The sequence below is a fragment of the Amblyraja radiata genome, chromosome 32 (genome assembly GCF_010909765.2).
Source record: "Amblyraja radiata isolate CabotCenter1 chromosome 32, sAmbRad1.1.pri, whole genome shotgun sequence".
NCBI lineage: Eukaryota > Metazoa > Chordata > Chondrichthyes > Rajiformes > Rajidae > Amblyraja > Amblyraja radiata.
Window position 1 is genome coordinate 21,979,079 of NC_045987.1, and position 25,578 is coordinate 22,004,656.

Sequence of the window (25,578 nt, forward strand, 5' to 3'; positions counted from 1 at the left end):
CGAAGGACCACAGAAGAATCAGAGGGCTGGAAGAGATCGTAGAGACAGAGGAGAGAGGCCAAGGAGAAATTTGAAAACCAGAGTAAAAGAAAATTAAATAGAGATATTGCTTAACATGGCACTAATGTGGTTCAGTGAGTGCAGAGGGTGGATGAGACTTGGTTTGAGTTAAAAAGCACAACTATGTTCCAGAACATGCTCGGTAGAACAAGAGTCAGCCATATATACAGTATAACAGTCAAGTGCGGAGCAATGAAAGCATGAATGAGGATTTCAGAAACACATGAAACGACCAAAAACAGCATTGGGCAATTTTTGTGAATAACTTCATCACAAAGTCAAATGTAACATCATTAGGGTGAATGGTCTATTTCATTTTCAAATGATGCCCGAAGCAGACAGAGAATTGTGACTGGGCCACAGTGTTCAGAATAGACAATGAATTTAGTCTTCCCAATATTTGAGGTGAATGAAGATTTCACTCGCTCAGTGCTGTGTGCAATTGTTCTTAAAAGGGTGAAGATAAATGGTCGTGAGGTAGTGGCAGTTCTCCCTTGGTAATCACAGGGCACATTCATGCTATGTTAACAGGTGATGCCGGGGTCAGCTTGTAGATAAGAAACAGGAGAAGGCCGATGATAGATAGCGGAGTGCAGAGGCATTGCTGGTGAACCTCTGGCTGCAACCAAATTAAAAATAATCATTGAGTATTCTATCTAGCTAGGTGTTGATGGAGAGAATTATGTTAAAGACTGTAGACAAGACAAGAACCATAACGAGGAAGGATTAGCAAGTAGGATGTATTTACTAACTTTGGTAAAAGTCATTTAGGTACAGTGATTGAGACAAAAATCATGTTTGAAAGTGAGGGCATGGTTAAAAGATGAGGGGTCTGAAGAAAGATCCCAACTCCAATCGTTGCCTGGCCATTTCCCTCCGCAGATGCTGCCTGACCAGCACCTTGTGTTTTGCTCAAGATTCCAACATCCGCCTCTTTCCAGTGTCTCTGAAATTGCAGGGTGGGAATGATCTTCTTGCAGAGGGCAGTGAATCTCTGGAAATCTCTATCCAAGTGGATGCTGGATTATTGGGGGGGGGGTTAAAGAAGAAGTAGATAAATGTTTGAAAGGGTGAAGCACTGGGGACTATGGGGAACAGATGTAGAAGGCCCATATTCAATAGATGGCCATGCTCACATGACCATGTGGCCTACTCTTGCAATTTTGTTCTTGTATTCTTGTCCTAAGTTTAAAAAAAGGGTTCAAGGAAAAATCAACACAAATAATTGGAGAGGAAAGGAAGCTTGGAAATGGGTGCATTTTACTCAAATGGATGGGTCAAAGCTCATGTAAGAGAGCAACCTGCTGGAGGAACTCAGCAAAACATCGTCTGTCTATTTCCCTCCACAATAAGCTGCTGACATGCTGATTGCTCCAGCAGTTTACTCTAATTTCCAGCATCGATACTCTCTTGTGTCTCTGGGTAAAAGAATATTATTTTTTTATAAGGATGATGACATAAGATTTGTTGAGGAACAACTATATCCAAGGAAAGAGAATGACAACAACACGTTAGTTTGGAGAATCGAAAACCAAAAATGGTTGTACCCTGTATTCTAAGGATTCCTTTAACATGTTCTCTTCTTCGCGTGTAAAGTTTAGTAGTACAGACACTGCTTTCACCAGTTGGTAGGCCTGTAACAAAAACTTACTGTCATCTGATAGTTGTCTCATTTATTATACAGTTGAACATTGTCATGCAGTTTTCGACAAGCAGAAGAGTACTAATGGATCAGCATGGAAAATGCGAAAATAAAATATTGCAGCAGTCAAAAATCAATCATTCTATTCAAGTCTATTCAAGATTCACTTTTTAACGTTTCAAGAAATTTTCCCTCCACTTTTGAATTGGAATTATTTCAAGTAATGCATCAGGCTACAATGACCACATAATTTAGAAAAGCATTATCTGTTCTGTAGATCTTCTACAAATTATCTGCACTTGGCGACTGGGTTTCAGATCCTAGCTATCTCGACTATGGTACACAGGTTTATAAAATCATGAGGGGTGGAGATAATGTTAACGGTCACAGTCATTTTCCTAAGGATAGGAAGTCTGAAACTAGAGGACACAGATTCAAGGTGACAGGGGAATGATTTAGAGGGGAATGGAAGATGGACAAGCTGCCAGAGGAAGTTAAAAAACATTTGGACAGGTGCATGGATAGAAAACATTGAGAGTGTTCTGACCCAAATACAGGCAAATAGGGACCAGCTTGGATTGACATCTTGGTCAGAATGTAACGTTAGACTGAATGGCCTGTTTCCATGCTATATAACTAATGACTCTATACCCAGCCTTTGGCAGAACCTCCCTTGCATTTTGGGGATTTGTATGTCTTTTATGTCTACATTGAGGAAAATTATAGTGCACTAAATTATGTAAATGTCCGGTTACTTTCTAACAAAATGTTAATCAGAACAGTAAGTGTCTGTGTGTTGATCAATCTTTGTCTTGTAATCATTAAATACTAGCTGTGTGACTACAGTCACACACATTTCTAATGATGTATGAAACATGAGCAATTGTGAGTGAGAAACTGCAGGCGTGGGAACACCACTGAGCAAATGATCAAACAGCACTGAAGCCCAACATGCATTTTAAACAGAGCATCTCTTACTCTCCAATGTCTACCACCCACTGCTCCCAAGCCACCATCACCCCCCTCCATCCCCATCGCAGTGTACAATATCCATGAAATCCTTTCCTTGTCTGGAGCTTTAGTTTGGCTGCATCTAAAATACCTTTCCCTGTTTTAGTCCCGACATGTTGTTAAAACCTTCAGGCCAGGGGTTCCCAACCTTTTTCGTCCCGTTTACCCCTGGCCACTTTAATAGCACATAACAATGTTATTTCACTTATTTATGAATAACTAATGATGAACAGATACCAGAATACCAGAACCAAACACAGTCAGTCAATGAGAAAAAATGTACAAATCCAGAATCAATAAATTTATCCGCTGGGTAGGCGAAATTTACTTCCTGAGGGTAAATTTACCCCAGGTTGGCAACCCTTGCTTTTGGCGCTTAATGTGGTGGGCATATGGAACGAGCTGCCAGAGGAAGTAGTCAAGACATGCACCATAACTACAATTAAAGACATTTGGATAGGTACATGGATATGAAAGTTTTAGAGGGATATGGGCCAAACACAGGCAGGTGGGACTGGCATAGACAAGGCATCTTGGCCGGCATGGACATGTTGGGACAAAGGGTCTGTTTCCCTCGTGTATGACTCTGACCGGCATCAATTCAGAGAACTGGATTTCTTTTACTATGTAAAAAGCAAAGACTTCAAGATGTCTGTAAATGAAGAATGGACTGGATTAAGCTAGATAAGCCAGGGACGACCAGACATCTGTACAAATCACAAAACCAGCAGTTATATTCTCCGAATCACTTTTCAGAGGGAATCTTTGACCTCCATGTGACGTTCTTGGTGTGCATGGGGCAGTGCAAGCCCTCTGACAGTAATGAGACTAGTAACAGTAGACAGGTGGGCTACCGAGAATAATTGAAGCTGGGGGGGGGATTACTTTTAATTGTGTGATTAGGGTGCTTAAGGTGAAAACCCCTAGGAGTCAGTGATCATAATATGATAGAATTCAACCTGAAGTTTTGGAGGAAGTAGCTGAATTTGGATGTGTCGGTATTACAGTTGAGTAAAGGTAACTACAGAGGCATGAGGAAGGAGCTGGCTCAAGTTTATTGAAAGGGGACCCTAGCAGGAATGATGGTGGAGCAGCAATAGCAGGAATTTCTGGAAATAATTTGGAGATGCAGGATCTTTTCATCCCAAAGATGAAGAAACATCCTAAAGTGATAATAAAGCCACCATGGCTGATAACGGAAGTCAAAGATAACATAAAATCAAAAGGCAAGGCATATAATATGGCAAAGAGTAGTGGGAAGCTAGAGGATTGGAAATCTTTTACAAACCAACAGAAGGCAAATAACAAAGCAAAAAGGGGAGAAAAAATGAAATATGATGGTGATCTAGCCAATAATATAAAAGAGGATATCAAAAGGTTTGGCTGACTGGCAGAAGACAAAGAGTGGGAACAAAGGAGGCCTTTTGTGTTTGGCTGCTGGTGACCAGTGGTGTTCCGCAGGGGTCGTTGTTGGGTCTGCTGCTGTCCACGTTATATGTTAATGATCTGGATGATGGAATAATAGATCAGCCATGATTGAATGGTGGAGTAAACTCGATGGGCCTAATTCTGCCCGTATGACTTATGGTTTTTATGTGTCTGGAAGAAATGTTATAAATCTGAGAGCTGGATAGTCAGAGGGCAGGGTTATTGTGATGGGATTCATGGTGAACAAAGATCTCAGGCTGTCAGAGTGGAAGAAACTTTTTTGGAAGAATATTCCTAACTCCCTGGATTGACAGTGAAGAATCACATCCAATTTTACATCTGTTTGAACACCAAACAACTCTAGCACTTTCCCCTCACGTTATTTAAACAACCACCACAGATCTACATTTATCATCCAGCAGTCTGAAGTAACATCTTTCTACTGATCATCTTCAAACCACAGCGGTTATTATAGACTTACCTCGGATTCTCGCACAGACATGAACTTGAGGAGAACGTGTTTAAGATACTCAAAATTTATCTCCCTGGTGTCATTGAGATCGGAATTGTTTGCAACGCTGGACAAATTACTCGCCATGCATGGTGGATCGAAGCAGGATCTCTCTCGGGCTTCCACAGGGTCCATTTCTGGCTTCATTTTCTTTGATGAGATATAATGTATTAATCAAAAATGTTATATTTAAAATCAAAACAAAATGTCTTTGTCAGAAGCTCATTGCCATTTTGTTTCAAGTTTCCAACTTAAACTCACGAAAAATCTAAATAAATGAAATTTCTGTTTGCCCACTGTTGATGTTATTGCTTCCTGAGAACAAAAGCTAAAATCCAGAACTGCTTATGCACTCCCACAGTCCATGCTCAGTCCATGTTTGTTTTTCTGAGAGTGTGTGTGTGTGAGTGTGGACACAATATTCCAGGTGCGGTCTCACCAGGGCCCTGTACAACTGCAGTAGGACCTCCTTGCTCCTATACTCAAATCCTCTCGCTATGATCCTCTTGCTTTCTTCACTGTCTGCTGTACCTGCATGCTTACTTTCAGTGACTGATGTACAAGGACACCTGGGGTCCCAGCACTGAGTCTTGCGGCATCCCACTAGTCAATGCCTGCCATTCTGAAAAGGATCAGTTAATTCCTTCTCTTTGTTTCCTGTCTGCCAACCAGTTCTCTATCCATGTTAATACTCTACCCCCAATACCATGTGCTCTAATTTTGCACACTAATCTCTTGTATGGGACCTTGTCAAAGGATTTTTGAAAGTCCAGATACACCACATCCACTGGCTCTCCCTTATCCATTCTACTTGTTACATCCTCAAAAAATTCCAAAAGATTAGTCAAGCATGGTTTCCCCTTCATAAATCCCTGCTGACTTTGACGTACCCTGTCATTGCCTTCCAAATGCGTTGCTATTACATCTTTAATAATCAACGTGCTTCTTCCCCACTACCGATGTCAGGTCAACTGGTCTATAATTCCCTGTTTTCTCTCTCCCTCCTTTCTTAAAAAATCGGGGTTACATTAACTACCCTCCAGTCCACAGGAACTGATCCAGAGTCTATAGAATATTGGAAAATGATCATCAATGCATCCACGATTTCTAGGGCTACCTCCTTGAGCACTCTGGGATGCAGACCATCAGGCCCTGGGGATTTATCTGCCTTCAGTCCCAACAGTTTACCTAACGCCATTCCCTGACTAATGTGAATTCCCTTCAGTTCCTCCCTCACGCTAGATTCGCGGTCTCCTAGTATTTCTAGGTGATTGTTTGTGTCTTCCTTAGTGAAGACAGAACCAAAGTACTTGTTTAACTGGTCTGCCATTTCCTTGTTCCTCATTATAAATTTACCTGTTTCTGACTGTATCAATCAAGAGGACAAGCTCCCTTAAATTGTGCCATTAAAACTGGGTCAAACAAAATCACTGAAAAATATCCAGGGAACAATTCTCCAGGCGACATTATTTCAGTATTGGGTTAGTGATGATAAGCTGTGGTTGTCAAGCGACCTGTTTCAGTTGGTGTCTGCTTTACTCTGTGCATGTGAAAGATATTGGTGTCATCTTGCTGACCCACTTTTTGAAATGATTCCTGAAGTAAAATAAAATCTAATTGATATGTTTATTTAGATTCATGCAGGAGACTTACCAGTTCCTTCTGCAGGGTCTTTTTCAGTTCTGTTAGCCTCTGAAGCAGCTGTTTAATTGTCTTTGAGAGAAGAAAGAGGTTTTAAATATGAAACACAACTTGGGCTGTGTATTATTTGATAAAACTAACCTGGCTTAAATTTTAACCCTAAAAGAGAAGACTAGCATCTGTAGAAGCAAACATTCAGTTTTTTTAGGACAAAGCACTCATGGACTTTGAGTGAAAATGTGAGCCTTGAAAAGGAGAGGAGGAAGGGGGCCATCACATCCTAGCACAACCAGAGTTTCGGTATCATGGTGTTACATAGAAACATAGAAAATAGGTGCAGGAGTAGGCTATTCGGCCCTTCGAGCCTGCACCGCCATTCAATATGATCATGGCTGATCATCCAACTCAGTATCCCGTACCCACCTTCTCTCCATACCCCCTGATCCCTCTAGCCACAAGGGCCACATCTAACTCCCTCTCAAAATATAGCCAATGAACTGGCCTCAACTACCTTCTGTGGCAGAGAGTTCCAGAGATTCACCACTCTCTGCGTGAAAAATGTTTTTCTCATCTCGATTCTAAAGGATTTCCCCTCTATCCTTAAGCTGTGATCCCTTGTCCTGGACTTCCCCAACATCGGGAACAATCTTCCTGCATCTAGCCTGTCCAATCCCTTAAGAATTTTGTAAGTTTCTATAAGATCCCCCCTCAATCTCCTAAATTTTAGCGAGTACAATCGGAGTCTATCCAGTCTTCATAAGAAAGTCCTGACATCCCAGGAATCAGTCTGGTGAACCTTCTCTGCACTCCCTCTATGGCAATAATGTCCTTCCTCAGATTTGGAGACCAAAACTGTACGCAATACTCCAGGTGTGGTCTCACCAAGACCCTGTACAACTGCAGCAGAACCTCCCTGCTCCTATACTATATATCTACACATTTCACAACATATTATTGTTCGGCACGGACTTGTAGGGCCGAGATGGCCTGTTTCCGTGCTGTAATTGTTATATGGTTATATGGTTATATTATGTTTCTATGTCCAGATCAAATGGTGCTGGCTGTTCAAATGGAGGGTTATGTCATTTCTATCCAGCAAGTCCCAGCCATCTAGTAGACCCAACTGCAAGTCCAAGACTCAATGAGAGACAGCAGCATCCATGTCCTCCATTGTTTCCACATGTAGGCTTCAAAGCCCAAGAGGGAAGGCAAATTATTTTTGTTTTAATTACTTTAAAAAGCACAAATCACGAATAGCTTTTAAAATATGCTTTACTTGTATTTTAATGCTGTAACCAAATATTCAGTTTTGGTTTATTGCATGGGGAATTGGACAGTAAAGGTTACTTAAGATTATAACAGGATCTAAAACAAATAGGGAAATGGGTCAAGGAATCGCAGTGGAAATTTAACTCGAACATGTGCAAGGTGTTACATTTTGGGAAGTTAAATCAGGGTGGCACCTCCACAGTAAATGGCAGACCCCTGGAGTGTTGAAGAACAGAGAGAACTAGGGGAACAGGTACACAAGTTCCCTGATGGTGGCGACACGGGTGGACAGGGTGGTGAAGGGGTATGGAGTGGTCAATACACAAAAGGACACAAAGTGCTGGAGTAATTCAGATCAGGCAGCATCTCTGGAGAACATGGATAGGTGATGTGTGGGTGGCGAGAGATGTCTGGGCCTGGAATCCTGGTGAGTTGACGGCTCCGGCCTCCTGGCAGCCGGGGGAAGAGACGAAGATCGGCGGAGTTAATGATCCCGGCCCATGGGCGGCCGGAGTGTAGGTAAGAGTCAGCGGTGGCAGGAGTGGTCTGTAAGTGGCGAGGAAGCTGTGTGGACCGGCGGTATGTCAGGCCTGGAAACGGCTGGGGAGGCGGTGCGGGCTGGGGGAGATGTCGGAAGGCCGGCCTGGCTGTGAAGGTCAGTAGGTCCGTCCTGCCATTACCAAACTCTGTTATAAAGAAGCCCGTAATAACAAGGATTTGCCATACTTAATCTTGGACATCCCAGCAACCAAAGCTGGAAATGTGCACTCAGGCTTTTCCCAAGATGACAACGTTAGTCGATGTTTGTGCAGAGGCACCATATTGCACAGGATTATATCGAAACTGCAGTGCATCCATCTAATTCAGGGATAATTTTCCTGAATCTGGTGTTCATTTTCCACACAAGCTGTTCTCACCCTTACGGCCCACATAATTCTTGTCACTTTTCTCCTTGGTAACATTGCCTCCCCTTAAAAAAGACAATATTGTTCGCTACATCCACTCCATGAAACAGAAAGTGCCACAAACAAAAGCATGTCAAAAATGCATTTTTTTATCTGTTAGTGACTGCAGTAAATTACACCAACTTGGACTGCTGCCACCCACATACTAATAGTTTATTCACATCCGCCCTATTTTACACCTACGTAAAATCCTGTGTCAGGTTTCCTCTTGAGTTACTTTGAAGATGCATACCTTACTGGGTAAAAGGTTTTTACTAGAGCTCAATAAAGATAACATCAATTACAAGAAAGAAATATGCAAAGGTTCAGATGATATAGTCTTCCACACTTGGCAGTATGTAACGTTGCCTGGGTGATTGAGGCAGATTGGGTACGTTTTTTTTTATTGCCTCATTAAATACCAACCTATAAATAAAGGTCAATTCAGAAGCTAAAGCTTTCAGAGCAGGATATTGTCTTGTGTTGTATTATTTTGATCAGGATCATATGCTGATAGTTTACAAGATAGTCATTCGCATCCCACACCTCTTACTGATCGATAAAGGCTCAGTGCGACACAACTTGCATCATGGATTCAGATGATTTAAGGCACAAGACCCGCACAAAGATCTTGTCTTTCATGTGAAATATCTAAACAGGGCCCCACCTGCTCACTCAGATGGACATACAAGATTGCAAGGCACTATTTTGATGTAAAGCAGGGGAGTTACCCCCTTTGCCTTCCGGTTAATATTTATCCTACACTCAACATTGCTAAGTTGCACATTATTTTGTGGTTATCAAGCAGTTGTGTGAGCTTGCTATGTGCGAATTAGTTGCCATTTCCATATTACAATGTAATTTATAGCATTAATTGGCTCCAAAACATGTTGGGTACTGTGAAAGGTGTGGCTCAATGCGATAACACCTCTTTTTAATATATCATTTTTTAGAACACAACTACGAAACATTATTCATAATGAAAGTGGCAAAACTATTCAGCCGAGATAATGATTGTGGATGGAACAATTTAGTATTTCAACCGTTGACTTTGAAGTACAATGCCCTCCATAATTTTTAGGATAAAGACCCATCATTTATTTATTTGCCTCTGTACTTCACAATTTGAGATTTATAATAGAAAAAATCACATGTGGTTAAAGTGCACATTGTCATATTTTATTAAAGGCCATTTTTATACATTTTGGTTTCACATGTGGAAATTACAGCTGTGTTTATACGTAGTCCCCCCATTTCAGGGCACCATAATGTTTGGGACACATAGCTTCACAGGCGTTTGTAATTGCTCAGGTGTGTTTAATTGCCTCCTTAATGCAGGTTATAAGAGAGCTCTCAGCACCTAGTCTTTCCTCCAGTCTTTCCATCAATTTGGAAACTTTTATTGCTGTTCATCAACGAGGACCAAAGTTGTGCCAATGAAAGTCAAAGAAGCCATTATGAGACTGAGAAACAAGAATAAAACTGATAGAGACGTCAGCCAAACCTTAGGCTTACCAAAACCAACATCATTAAGAAGAAAGAGAGCACTGGTGAGCTTACTAATCGCAAAGGTTCTGGCAGGCCAAGGAAAACCTCCACAGCTGATGACAGAAGAATTCTCTCTATAATAAAGAAAAATCCACAAACACCTGTCCGACAGATCAGAAACACTCTTCAGGAGTCAGGTGTGGATTTGTCAATGACCACTGTCCGCAGAAGACTTCATGAACAGACACTGCAAGATGCAAACCACTGGTTAGCCGCAAAAATAGGATGTCCAGTTTACAGTTTGCCAAGAAGCACTTAAAGGAGCAACCACAATTCTGGAAAAAGGTCTTGTGGACAGATGAGATGAAGATTAACTTATATCAGAATGATAGCAAGACCAAAGTATAGAGGAGAGAAGGAACTGCCCAAGATCCAAAGCATACCACTTCATCTGTGAAACACGATGGTGGGGGTGTTATGGCCTGGGCATGTATGGCAGTTGAAGGTACTGGCTCACTTATCTTCATTGATGATACAACTGCTGATGATAGTGGCATATTAAATTCTGAAGTGTATAGACACATCCTATATGCTCAAGTTCAAACAAATGCCTCAAAACACATTGGCCGGCGGTTCATTCTACAGCAAGACAATGATTCCAAACATACTGCCAAAGCAACAAAGGAGTTTTTCAAAGCTAAAAAATGGTCAATTATTGAGTGGCCAAGTCAATCACCCGATCTGAACCCAATTGAGCATGCCTTTTATATATACTGAAGAGAAAACTGAAGGGTACAAGCCACCAAAACAAGCATAAGCTATAGATGGCTGTAAGCATCACCAGAGAAGACACCCAGCAACTAGTGATGTCCATGAATCGCAGACTTCAAGCAGTCATTGCATACAAAGGATATGCAACAAAATACTAAACATGACTACAGTAACATTTACATGACATTGCTGTGTCCCAAACATTATGGTACCCTGAAATGGTGGGACTATAAATAAAGCACTGCTGAAATTTCTACATGGTGAAACCAAGATGTATAAAAATGGTCTTTATTAAAATCTGACAATGTGCACTTTAACCACGTGATTTTTTTCTATTAAAAATCTCAAATTGTGGAGTACAGAGGCAAATACATAAATGATGGGTCTTTGTCCCAAACAATTTGGAGGGCATTGTAGAAGCAAAAGTACTTGAAGTACCATGTTCAAACTATTAAAACTCAAAGCAGTCTTCTGTAAACACCTGGAGTGGTTGTCAGTTAGAGATGCAGCTTTGAAACCACAGTGAGGTAACTATTTCCTGTGTGGCTAACCTTATTTTTCTCAACCAACTGCTGCTCCAAATCTTGGTTGTCCTGCTGAAGCTGCAAAGCATCTGCAACTGCAACGTCTCCATTTAGCACTTTCTCGTCATTTTCTGGTGGATTGAGGGCCATCAGTTCTGCTTCCAGAGCAGTTACCTGCAGGGGAAAGTAGGATTTCTTTAGTCAAGCTGTCCTTAGTTAAGCACCTGAGCTTTTGTTTCTGGGAATTACAACTTTATGCAATATGTTGGCCTTGAAACAAAATAGAGTTTGAGAAAACGATAGCACACTATAAATAAAACTAAATACGGAGTAGAAACAACCCAACAGTATTAACATTAAATTCTCTTAACTAAATAAGCCTCCCCCATCTCCATTCTTCTCCCATATAAACCCCCCCTCTCTCCCCTGTGCCCCACCTGGGCTCATACCTGCTTTTCCCCCTTCCCTTCCACTTACATTCCTTCCTCTAGCTTCACATTTCAATCCTTTGTCTCATATCTGTCTTTCCACAACCATTTGCCTATCAACAATCCCTGCATCAACCTATTATTACTTGTCAGGCTTTGTCCTGAGGCCTCCCCCACCCCTCCCTCAGTTTAAAGAAGGGTCCCGGCCCGAAACGTTATCAATCCATGTTCTCCGTAGATGCTGCCTGACCCACTGAGTTACTCCAGCATCTCGTGCCTTCTTAAACACCGAGTGGATGGCCTCTTACAGGACAGCCAAGTAAACCATGGTCTACATACCCCAATATTAAAAGGCTTTGAATGAAATGCACTCTGTTTCAAAGAAAGTGAATGCAGTAACATTACCAATTTTGAACTTTGTAAAAATAGATGTCCTCGTCAAAGCTGAACAAGCTCTGGAAGAGTTGCAGAAATGCCCCAAATAACATTGCTGGATTAAACAAACCAACCAGTGTCCCTGATCACGAACCAGAAACTCCTGTTGAAATTCCAGGCTTATGTGTGTGGGTCAAGTATTGTTGTCTGCCTGAGTTTTGGTTCAATATTCCATGGTCAGACTAGAGTGAAGATTGAGAGAAAAAAAATGCCAGCATTGAAATGTTCTGAATCAATTTCAAAAAGTTCTCGATTAGCTATAAAACGACTGAATCCAAATTTAAACCACCAAGTAGGACATAGAACAGTACAATTTAGTTTAGTTTATTGTCATGTGTACTGAGGTACAGTGAAAAGTTTTTATTGCGTGCTAACCAGGCAGCGGAAGGACTATACATGATTACAATCGAGCTAGCACAGGAACAGACTCGTCAGCCCACAATGTCCTTGCCGATAATGATGCCAAGTTAAAATAATTTATTTCAATCTCCTAGCTAAAGTAATATGGACTTCTTTCACTTTGTTTTTGACTACGGCATTCCCGATTCTTGCCCAGTCCAGTGTGTAATTGAGGTCTTTTAGTTCTGACTGCTGCTCATGTTGTGAATGATGTAGGAATTGGACAGAGGATAGAGATATCAGATCCCACAAGGAGTCTGCTTTGTGATCACAGAGACCCAAAAGTGGAATGTTATTTTGTTTTCATTCATTTTCAGGCCGTAAATCTCTCTGGCACGAGTGGCAATTATTGTACATCCCTAAATTCCCTTGAGAAGGAGGTGGAAGCTGTCTTCTAGAAACATTGCAGTCCAAGTGATGAAATAATTCTTCCAAGGCTGATTGCCAAGGAGTTCCAGGATTTGGTCTCAGAGATGATAAAGAAATATAATATTTTCCAGGTTAGGACAGTATACAATGAACATTGCATACATAAGGAGCGTGTGACGGTATAGTCAATTTACACTGCAGATTGCAAATATTTAGGGTATGTCAGGTGGTTCCAGTGATGATTTCAAGGAATAATCATTTAATGGCTTTCCTCTTCTAAAAACAGAACACAAGGCACACATTTTCCACAATACCAGGGACTTTTGGTAGTTTGCATAATGATGCTGGATTAGTAGCGTTGAACAAACCCAATGACATTCTAGTTGTGAACATTTGTAAAATAATAATCAGTTGATGGGGTGGCATGGTAAGAATAAAATCGGTTAGAGTCGGATTATTATTTTTTTAAAACATTTGATGGACAGTGTGGACTCTGAAGGCCGAAGAGCCTATTTTCATGTTGCTTCTCCCTATGTCTAATTTAGTTTAGAGATACAGTGCAGAAACAGGCTCTTTGGCTCACTGGATCCGTGCCGACCAGCGATCCCTGCACATTAACACTGTCCTACTCGGAGAAAACCCACCCAGGTCACGGGGAGAACGTACAAACTCTGGACAGCACCCGTAGTCGGGATCGAACCCGGGTCTCCGGCGCTGCATTCGCTGTAAGGCAGCAACTCTACCACCACCGTGATTGCCCTAAATCTCTATAAGTCATGAAGGGAAGCTTACTTAAATAAGTTAAGGGTTAAAGGATTATGCAGCTAAAACGTAAACTACTGACAACTTGGTATTTTTATTAAGTGCACTAGGGAATGGTTTTGTAATACCCAAGATGATGTTGCAGACCTTGTTTGATTTTGTTTGAGATTACAAAGACAATCCATCCCAAACCCTTTAAACTGACAAAGACAGGAATGAACAATTGTTCATGAGGGAGAGGGATCCTTCAAGAGGTATGGGGGTGAGACAGGTTTGAATGACAGATCATGGAATTGTGCTGTATGGAAAGAGGCCATTTTGGTCCACCTCATTCATAATGCTTATCTACACTAATCCCACTTGCCTGCAATAGGCCCGTATCCCTCTGAGCCTTTCCTACCCAAGAAGACCTGTCCAAATGCCTTTTAGATGTTGTAATTGTATCTTCTTCTACCGCCTCCTCTGGCAGCTCATTCCTGACAACCACCACTCTGTGTGTGAAAAATCTTGCCCTGCAGATCTCCTTTAAATTTCTCCCTCTCACCTTAAACCTGAGCTTTCAAGTTTTAGATTGCACTGTCCCGGGAGAAAGACTATCTATCTTATCTATGCCCTTCTTAATTTTATAAATTTCTGCCAGGTCACCCCTCAGCCTCCGAAGTTACAATGAGAATAAACGCAGCCTATCCAATGTTTTTTTTATGTGCAGCCCTCCATTTCAATTTCTAGAATAATCCGTGTGATGAGATAATGGTAAACAATGACAAACTATGATGTGCTGCTGTCTGGGGTGGAACTAAAAGGATTCCTGGGGGTTTCCATTGGTATCTTTGATTGCCACAGTCAGTAAAATAGAGCCTGTTACAGACCATGGCCAAGTGGCCTTTGTCCTGAGAATTGAGGGTAAAGCATAGCACCCGCGTGAAAAATTCACACAGGCTGAAGATCAAAAGCACGGACAGGCCCGAGGTACTTATCAACAATTAGCCGTCATTAAGTATGGAATATTGAACTTAATAAACTCTTGATCTTTTCCCCAAACCAGTGGTTGATGCTCATTTCATATTATCCAAAAAAAACATTCGAGCTGTACAATGCCACTGGATACCCTAAACGTGATTTTTAATTTACTCATAGAAAGAATGTTATTGGTAGCCCTCGTTGTTCTGTCCCAGTTACCATCACAGACAGTGATTCTCAGTAAGGCAGAACTGGGTCATATTGTTAAATTGCAGGATTGTCTCTACCTCAGCAAAGGTTGGACCAAATGCAGGTCCTCCCCAGTTTACGACAGTGTTCTGTTCCTGTGAACTGTTTGTAACCTGGACGGTACTCAAGTCGGAGGTGTGGCATCTCGGCAATGTATTTAAATATGGAGTCTGAAGAGGGGTCCCAACCCCAAACACCATCTACCCATTCACTTCAGAAATGCTGTCTGACCCGCTGAGTTACACAGCACTTTGTGTTTTATTTAAATTTAAAAAACAAGGAGTTGTTCGGATATTGCCACAAACTGAGTTTCCCACACAGCAGGAAATGTTTACAGTCCTGCGGCAGCCTGCAAATCCATGCCGAGTTGCTCTACCAAACGCTCGTTGATGTGTACAGGCTGTACATGAGTCGGGCGTTCATAACCTGGGGAGAACCTGTACCCTTCAACTTGTAAAACATCATTTTATTGCGGCAAAAATGTTGGTAGAGGGGCAACAATTAACGTGTATTCCTTTCTCACAAAATGACAGGTCACCTAAGATCTCCAAAGTACAAAAGACAAATGAAGCCATGGATGTGTTAAAAGTGTGGTACACCCATCAATTTGGAGCGACATTCCATTCAAAGCTGGTGTGTGATTGCGATCAAAGATAACCCACCTTCCTTTGACTGGCCTCCAACATTTGCTCGCTTTCAGTCACCTGCAGCTCCAGATCACTTAACTGGCTCTGCACTGCCCCCTCTCTTTCTGCTGCTGAACTTCTACAAGTTTCACTTTCGATTTGCAGCTGATGCAGTTGCGACTTTACAGCTTCCTTGTCTAGGGAAATGTTTAAAAAAAATGTATATGAACAGATTGCAATTAAACATACGTGATTAACAAACCCTCATCTTTTCCACAAATGAAATACCATACTTTCATAAACAGGAACAAAAAAACTTGAAGATTTATCAAATCTTTTCACTATGCTGTTCTGAACATATCTCTGAAAAGCCAAAGTTTGATCAGTAACGTATAACAATATCTCCTTAACTCTTCAGTCCCTATCAAGCAGTCCTGTGACCTAACCCACATGGATAGAGGACAAGATTTTTCTTTGTGAAATCGGGTAGAGACAAAGGAGGAGGTTGTCTCTACCCCCGACGCTGGGCTGGAGACACTCCTGCAATTTAACAATTGTTTTGTAACTGGTTAGTAGAAAGTGCATACGGGGACTGGACAAATCATTACGCCACAAGTGACTACTCCCAAGCACTTATTCTTCATTCCAGATCAGAGACACAGCATTAATAATAAACCCGTTAAGCAAGCTTTTGTACGAAGTGTTTGAGTAGTAGTTGGTTTAACACAATTGTGAAATTGCCTAAAAAACAACTTGGCCATAACCTTGCATCAATACATGCATGTCAATTCATATCCATATATATTTTTTCATTCAAATATAATGATAAAAAGAATTGCATTAACTCATCAATGTTTATCAGAGGCTCAAAGATAAAAAAAATAACTAATCCCTTAGCAAGACTCTAAAATGCATTTCCAGTTTTTTTTAAATATTCAATTAATATTCTTTTGCCTTTCATTAGTAAATGATACACTTTCAAACCTTGTTCAAGTTTCTTGAAGTCTTCTTCCAATTTGATTAATTCTTTATCTTTCAGCAAGACTGAAGTATTTTTTTCTTCCAGCATTTGCGTTAATGTTAACACCTATCAGTATAAAAAAAAACTGAAATTCAATTTGTGAATTGAAAAATTGTCCCATCAGGAGAGGCTAGAAAGTTTGGGGTTGTGTTTCTCAGAGTTTAAAAGAATGAGGGGTGATTCTATTCAAACATACAACATCCAAAGGGGGTGTGACAGGATAGATGTTTAGATGATTCCAGCAGTGGGAAAGTCACAAGAGTGCCTTGCTACAAAATGAGGTCAGGCATTTAACATTGAAGTGTGCAGAAATTTCTTCACTCAGAGTTGTAGTGAATCCCTGAAATTCTCTACCCCTGAAGATGGTCGAGGCCAGATCATTAGATATAGTTAAGGTGCAGATAGATAAAGTTTGAAAGATTATGGAACCTAATATAAAGTGGTACAATGTCATATGATTACAGAGAACAGCAACAAAATCACAGAAACCAAGGACTTCCATTGATGAACACAGGGTGGTCAGCACAAGGTTGTTCTGCAATCAATGGCCAACATCAGAATCAAATCCGTATGAAAGGAAATTAATAATTTCTGATTTCCTCTGCTAATAATGAGTATGTGCTATACTGACAACCTAGCCTTTTAGCTCCAACAACTCTGAATAAATGTCATACCTGCAAGGTATATTTGATTCTAATGCAGTAATTTTTTTTAAAACAAAGTTAATTAACGTGCTTACATTTCCCATGTTTTGACATCAAAGCTGCTGAACTCAGATGTGTGACATTATCTATTTTTTGTTCATGTTCATGGATTTTTTTGTGCAATAGTGTAAAATGAAACAATATGTAATGCCACAGTTAAAATACAGAATATGCTTTCTTTCAGGGGTGTGTAAAATCCTTCCCATGGCAGCAAAGAAAGATCTTGTCGATGATCTTACATGAACAAAATGTAAGGTGGAAAAGGAGTCAAGTGAAACACAGGCTATACAAACAGGACACAACGTGCCAGCTGATTATAGATAAAGATTATTAATTTTCATGTGGTTTTTCTATTGCTTTAAATGAATTGATTCAGTGAAGTTGTGTTTAATTTTAAAATTAGATCAAACTTTAGATGATACTAATTACCTCTTGATACTTTACAAACCAGATAAACCTTTCTGACAACACTTCAATGTTGTAATTAAATACATATCTACCAACTAATCACATTTATCTCAGAAAGACAAACCTTTATTAACATCAATAATATGGAGAGTAAATATAGAGAGTAGGAGGCTGAGGAGTGACTTTATAGAGGCATATTTAAAGTGATTAATGTTTTCCAGGTGGGCAAAATCAAAAACTAGAGGGCATCAGTTTAAGGTGAAACAGGAAAGATTTAAAAAGAGACACAAGTGCTGAAGTAACTCAGCAGGGCATGCAGCATTCCAGGAGAATATGGATAGGTGGCATTTCGGGTTAGAACCCATCTTCAGACAGGAGTCTAGTTTATTCAATTCTTGCACCACTTAAACAATTACTTTTATGAAACTTGCTGATCTTTTAATACTATGTTATCACAGATAGTTCTCCTGGAACTGTCCAGCTCACCTTGCTCTCAGGACTATTTATTCTTGGCTTTCTGTAACTCGAGGAAAGGAACACCAACCATGACCTGTAGCAGGTTGAGCTATTAGATTTGATCGTTGCCTCCAAAAGATCCCTCTCTAATCTTTGCAGCACATTAATACATCTAGCTTACTTCACTTACAAAACTCCCTATAATAACAGTTGCATAACATAATTGTTATAGATTTATATATCAATCCTTTAGCTAACTATTCAATTTGGCAAAATAATAAGACAGTACCTTTAAGGAGCAAGATTGTATCTCAGATGACTATGCCCCTTCACGGAAAAGTAATTTAAAATGCAGCAATGTCTTGGAACCTCTTTGCACCATGGATGCCTAAAAAGGTACCAACTAATTTTCTTCAACTCCAGGAGACTTTCAAATAGAGCACACTGGAAGTCTTATTTTGTAGTAAGACCTCAGAAGACAATATTTTAGCATCAGATCCATGGGGCATTAAGGTTGCTATTGTCAAATGGAGGCGACGATTGAGATTCATATGCTCAAGAGAGTGCAGATTCTTGTGTCTGCGGCATTACTAATGTAAGAATTAAAATTTGTCCTGACTAAGAAACTCGTGTAATATTTAGAAAAGTCCAATGAAATCTATTCATAGAGAATCATATTAGATTAACTGTATGGATTACTTAACCAAATAGACAATATGATTGGAACAAACCTTGTGTTCTAATTCCTCTCTCTGTGTTCTGGCCTCTTCTAATACTTTAGCAAGATCAACACTCGCATTTTCACTGGTTATTAATTTATCCTGCATTAAAACATTCCAGTATATTAGCATAGTTGCATTATTAAAATATCAAAGTATTACAGTGATGACATGTTTACATATCCAATATTGTATATTCACACTCACGTCACATATTTGATATTTCTGCTATTTTATGGTTAAGTAAATTGCCTTATGTAATTATGATTTGAGCTGGCTTATAATGTGATTGAGATATTCTAGTCAAATTAATGTGCGTAATCAGCTTCTTGGCTGTGAAGGAGTGAAGCTTAAATATTTAACACTACTGGGTAAACAGTATGTTCACTCTAATACTACCCGCTTAAACATTCCTCTCAATGTCAAAATGCTAGATCAATGTTTATCCAACTGAATTAATACAATCGTTTAACTGAAATATGTGGATAAAGAACTATTTTTATTTTTTTATTATTTTGTTTATTCTTCTCTCTTTTATTCTCATGTGTACATTTCAACCAACGTTTGATACTATTAGACTTAATAAAACAAAAAAGAGCATTCAGCCCAGCAGGTCCATGCCGGTTAGTAAAGGGCCTGTCCCACTATGGCGACCTAATTTGCAAGTTTAGAAGAGTTTGCACTCGCAGCATGGTCGACACATGGTCCTAGGAGGTCATTGTAACTCTCCTTCATGCTCGAGAGAAGTTCCCGCATACTCGTAGCCTTAGTTTGGTCAAGTAAAAATTGGTCGGCATGGTTCTTTTGAACTCGTAGTGCAGTGATAGTGGGGTCGCCATGTAGTTATAGGCAGTCGAGGTAGCCGTAGGCAATCTCCTTTGCTGACCGGGCATTGGCTCATTGGAGTTTTCAGAACCAGGGAAAACCGACCGGTAATGTTAAATGCCCGCTAAACTTTATTAAAAGTTGTCTGGCTTCTTAAAAGTGTCTCCACTCCTTCCTTCCCCCCCCCCCCCCCCCCCCCGCTCTCTAAAGGAGTCACCTTACACTGTGCCAGCCGTCTTTTACCTTCCTGTTCATCGCGGGTGTGAATTTCAGACAGCGCTCCCCCGCTTTCCCTGGCCCCCGCCTTTGCGGGGGGGGGGGGGGGGGGTGGTGGTGTGTGTGTGTGTGCGCGTGTGTGTGCGCGCGCGCGTGTGTGTGTCCGTGTGTGCGCGCGCGTGTGTGTCCACTGACGGTCGATACAGCTCGCGGTTTTATCGCTGATGGTCGATCCAGCTCTGAAGAATGATGGTCGAAGACAGTTGCTGAAAAGTCGCGTAAGTGGGACAGGCCCTTCAGAGAGCAAATCCTATCAGCCACATTTCTCCCTCCTATTTCCCTGTAGCCCTGCAACTAACTCCCCCTCACATGCCCAGCAACTTCTCTTTGATTCTATCAGCAGTGACCCACACCAGCAGGTAATTTAGAGCAACAATTTACACTATCTGAATGTCTTTGGGATGCGGGAGGAAGCCAGAGCACATGATGAACATGGATGCGGTCCTGGGGAGAACTTAAATATGTAATATGTGCCTCCTGTTCTTCAATTTTATGACTGCATATCTCAGTGAGGATTCTTCAATATGATGAGTCTGCGCCCATGAGTCTCCCTATTTCTTCTCTCCATGGACGACTCAGATTCCCTGCAGAGCGAGGAGGCTGAACTGCAACTAAAACTGATAGCAGTTGACTAGAAGTGCAACAAGTGTTCGGTAATCGTGCAAAAGATGGTTTTGAAAGCCATTGCTTGCTCCCACTTCTCAACCTGAGCAAACCTCAAGCCAATAATTTTAAATTAATTTAGTGGAAAGTAAATTCATTAAGAATACAAGGGATACTTTGAAGTACATACTCGCTACTTTGGGATTGCATGTTCTTTGTTTTGCAAAGTAATTTTGTTATAATTGTTTTCATTAAATGATTTGAAACACAAAACTTTCATGCACGGAAAATGTTTTCCACAGATTCTCCCTCTCCATCGAATCTATGCATGAGAATAGATGATTTGCTTTCAATTGGATCAAGGTGCTGAAAAGCAGTAATATGCCACTTAATGGATGTGGTACTTTTTAAACCTCTCCCTTCTAGTGGGCTCACAGCTGTGCAAGCTGCCCACCCTCCCATCTGTGAAATGATACATGGCAGGTGATGAGAAATGTTGAAGCAATAAAAGCATTTCATATTAGACATAGAATATAGAAAACATAGAAAAATAGGTGTAGGAGGAAGCCATTCGGCCCTTCGAGCAAGCACCGCCATTAAATATGATCATGGCTGATCATTTAAAATCAGTACCCCACTCCTGCTTTTTTCCCCATATCCTTGATTCATTTAGCCCTATTCTCAAAGAATATTACATGGAAAAATACAAACCATGAAGGAATCAGAAACAAGGCACTAAAGTCATGATGTGATATTTTGGCATGTACAAGAACCATTCAAATCAGAATATAAAACTGTATTTCAATTAGATTTCTAGGAGAAGAAAAATAAATTAAATATAAATGTACTACAGCTGAAAAAGAGATGTAGAAAATGAGTAGAAAGAGAAATCTGTTTATACATATCCCAGCAAGATGACAAGCAAATATTGAGTAGCAGGGTGGCAGTGGTTATACAGTAAAGCATAGAACATAATACCCTAAAAAATATCATGAGTAACCATTCCTAAATACTATTTTATAATACAGTACAAACCTTTGACTTTTCAAGTTCACCCTCAACTTCCTTCAAAGCATTTTCAGTCTCGTTAAGTCTGTCACTTAGATCTTCATTTTTCTGTTGGAGTTGGCACTGTGCACAAATAAAGACAAACAAATGGCTCTTATGGTTGGGTTACTGCAAATGGCGCACAGAAGAGAAGTGATTATTACTAATCTAGCAGTCAGAATTATTGACTGTTGAGCCAGGGACCATCAGTTTGAATTCCACCACAGCAGCTGGGAAATTTTACCTCAAGTAATTAAATAAATCTGGAATACAAAGCTAAAACCGGTTGTTGATGATAACCACAAAACTATCAGATTTTCACAAATCCGCAGCTGGCCCATTAAATTTCTTCAGGGAAGAAGTTCTGTTGTCCTCATCTGATCTTGATCATATGCAATTCAGTTCATTTTTAGTTTATCGTCACGTGTACCGAGGTGCAATGAAAAGCTTTTGTTCCAGCCCCCAACCATAAGATTGATTAAGGGCGGCTCAGTGGCGCAGCTGGTACTCAAAACGCCAGAGATCCTGGTTCGATCCTGACCTCGGGTGTTGTCTCTGTGGAGGTGGCACATTCTCCCTGTGATCGCTTGGGTTTTCTCTGGTTTCCACCCACATCCCGAAGAAGTGCGGACTTGTAGGTTAATTGGCCTAGTCCGTAGGGAGTGGACGAGAAGTGTGATAACACAGAACTAGTGTGAACGGGTGATCAATGGTTTCAGTGGCTGAAGGGTGTGTTTCCATGCAGTATTTCTAAACTAAATTAAACTTCCTCTTCAGTTTAGGAGCATTTGGAGATGGCCAATAAGTGCCCGCATTGCCAGCAATGTCCAATACGTTACAAATACACGCCATTATATTTTCCCGGGTGATCTTACATGTACCGGGAAGTAATAGTGGCTACAAGGTCAAGAAATAAGCAGGCAGGAAAAATACTTTGGAAGAATTGCTTAATGTAACTCGTGACCTAAAAAAAACTCACACTAATAAAGAACTTCACATCTAAAGTTATGGCTACCATGGTAACTTTCAAACCCATTTCATCATGTGAATCAACTTGATGAACCTTCTTTGCAAAGCCTCCATTCTGAGAATATCCTTTCTTAAATATGAAATCAAAACTGTACACAGTACTCCAGGAGAGGTCTCATCAGTGTTCTTTAGAGTTTCATCAAAGCTTCCCTACTTTTATATTCCGTACCCATTCCCAAGGATTGGTACATGGATAGGGAATATTTGGATGGATGAGGGTCATGTAGAGGCAAGTGCAAATTAGTCGGCATGTTAGGCAGCTTAGTCGGCATGGACAAAATGGGCCGAAGTGTCTATTACCATGCCGTACAATTCTTTGACTCATTGCAGTAAACGCCAACATTCCATGACCCTTCCTAATCACCTGCTATCCCTGCATGCCAATCCTTTGTTTCACATAATTGTCGTTCTGTATCCATTAATACTGCAACACTTTGTAGTCTCACTCCATTTAAGTAATAATCTGCTTTGTCATTTTTCTCTCTGACAAAAACAACCTGTTATCTTCCCATATTCTAAAGGCTAACCTGCCCACTCATTTAATTTATTTATATCACTTTGCAGATTTTTTGCTCCCTCCCCACAACTCACTAAACAACCAATCTTTATATGATCACCAAATCTGGCAACAACACATTTGGTTCTTTCATCTGGATCAATAATTTAAACAGTGAATAGTTGAGGCCCGAGCATTGATCTCTCTATTTACTAATTACTAATAAATAGTAATTATTTACTAATAGACAATCTGAAATGTAACCAGACTATTTCCTGTTCGTCAGTTAATTGCGGAGTGTGCATAATACCGCTAAGCTAGAAAGCTCTCAAGCAGTAACCCTCATGTGGCATTTTATTGAATGTCTGCCAGAAATCCAAACAGACCACCGACTACAATCAGTTTGAAGAAGGGTGCCGGCCAGAAACATTGCCTATCCATGAATCCAGAGATGCTGCCTGACCCGCTGAGTTACTCTAGCACATTGTATCTTTATTTGCAAAACAGCATCTGCAGTTCCTGTGCCCACACCTCTTGATGTCCATTTATCCACTCAGTTTGCTCCATCCTCAAAGAGCTCTTAGCAAATTTGTAAAACATGATTTCTCTTTCATAAAACCATGTTGAATCTCTTTGATTGCAGAATAATTTTCTAGGTGTCCTAATGTTGCATCCTTAATAACAGATTCTAGTATTTTCCCAAAGATTACTTTCAGCCTGACAGACTGGACTATTATTTCCTACCTTCTGACTCCCTCCTTCTTGGATGGGGTTCTTACATTTGCAGTTTTCCAATCCTTTGGGACCTCTCCAGAATCTGGGGAATTTTTGAAGATTATAATCAACACATCTGCCATCTCTGCAGCTGGCTCCTGGGATGCAGGCTATAGGTTCAGAGGATGTGTCTGTCTTTAGCCTCATTAGTTTGCTTGGCACTTTTTCTCCCAGCGATAGTCCCTTAATTATCAAGAACTCCAAGATTTTTAACATGGGGATTAATCCAAAATGACTATTTAAAATCTTTATCATTATTAATTCTCCAGTCTCATCCTGTAAGGGATCAACATCTGCTTTAGCTGCTCTCTGTAAAATCTTTTACAAAGCTTAATAATCTGTCTCCATATTGTTCACGGATTTACTCTGAAACTCCGTCTTCTTCTTTGTATGTCTTTAATTATCGTTTGCTGATTTCTAAACATTTTCCAATCACCTACCCTACCACAATATTATATGCCTTTCCTTTCCATTTGATAACATCCTCAGCTTCCTTAGCCATGGTTTCTTTCTCATTGAAACATACCTTTGCTGACTTTCATGAAATTATCTCCTTAACTGCCACCTCTGACTATTCAATCTCCTTTCCCAGCCATTTTGAGCAACCCTGTTCCCATCCATTGGAATTTACTTTAAATTAATTGACTCCATTTAAATTTATAACACTATTTTCACACCAGGTTTGTCACCCTCACTCTGCATTTGGAATTCTGACATGCTATGATCACTTTGCTCGGAAGGATCCTTTACTATGAAACTATTTTTAAAAATTCCCTCCATAATCATGCTTTTTGGTGCATTTCTGGGGAAAAACGTTTTGCCGTTACATTACTACGTGAATACCTAAAGTCATTCATTTGATTTCAAAGATTCCATTCTACAAAAAAAACGAAAAATAATAGTTTCTGTCCCTTATGTAAGGAGTGTTTTAACACAAAAACTCTATTCACGACAGATCTCCCATCGTGTATTTCCTCTCCTCTCTCTCTCTCTCCCGTTCTGATGAAAGGTCATTGATCAAAAAGTCAAATTATTTCTCTCATACTCCCTCGGTTTTTTTACCCCCAGAAATTAGTAATAAAACATATAGGTAATACAACACTTACTATATTGTGTTGCGAAGCTGTTTTGTCAAATTCACGGGCAGTTTCAAGGACAGCTATTTGGGCATCCACTCGGCTGGTCTTCTCGATGTGCTGATGTCTTAAAGCAGCAATCTGATGCTTCAATTTATCATTCATGGCTTCACTTTCTTCTTGCTACGAGAATAGAAATTATCTCAAAATGTTAACAACTAAGAATAAATATTTCCATTTGAATTTTTTTTTAATTAATCTAATTTTCAAAGATTCATGATCATTATATTTTTATCATTTTCCTCACCAGCTTTTTTAATTGAATTTCTTTCTCATTTACATCACTTTCTTTCTGTGTTAACTTGTTGTTGGTGGACTGTAACCATTGCTCCAATTCACTGACCTGGAAAATAATCAGATTGTTAGAAATGGCAGTATGAGGGGAAGACAAAAATTGTGCCTTCAAAGCACAAAACCTAGGTGTCATAGAAGAGGAATAATCACACAATAATCCAATTATGCAAACCAGCATCTGCAGTTCCATGTTTCTACATTCTCCTCACAATCACACGATGTCTAGTCAAACTTTGTTGCTAAATTTTATAAATTCCATCATTATGAAAACAT

General features: G+C 40.2%; 1 protein-coding gene across 4 annotated transcripts in view; it reads right to left on the bottom strand.

The window, feature by feature from the left end:
• Positions 1-25,578, bottom strand: part of golga1 (golgin A1) — a 69,855-nt gene that overhangs the window by 2,439 nt on the left and 41,838 nt on the right. For all 4 annotated transcript variants that reach the window (XM_033048621.1, XM_033048620.1, XM_033048619.1 and 1 more), the window contains 10 exons: positions 25,259-25,354; positions 24,982-25,134; positions 21,565-21,660; positions 18,838-18,927; positions 16,502-16,604; positions 15,554-15,714; positions 11,317-11,463; positions 6,306-6,365; positions 4,623-4,802; positions 1,608-1,694 (listed from right to left, as the gene is read on the bottom strand). In XM_033048621.1, the coding sequence (XP_032904512.1) occupies positions 1,608-1,694; positions 4,623-4,802; positions 6,306-6,365; positions 11,317-11,463; positions 15,554-15,714; positions 16,502-16,604; positions 18,838-18,927; positions 21,565-21,660; positions 24,982-25,134; positions 25,259-25,354 (1,173 nt within the window). The remainder of the gene's footprint in view (positions 1-1,607; positions 1,695-4,622; positions 4,803-6,305; positions 6,366-11,316; positions 11,464-15,553; positions 15,715-16,501; positions 16,605-18,837; positions 18,928-21,564; positions 21,661-24,981; positions 25,135-25,258; positions 25,355-25,578) is intronic.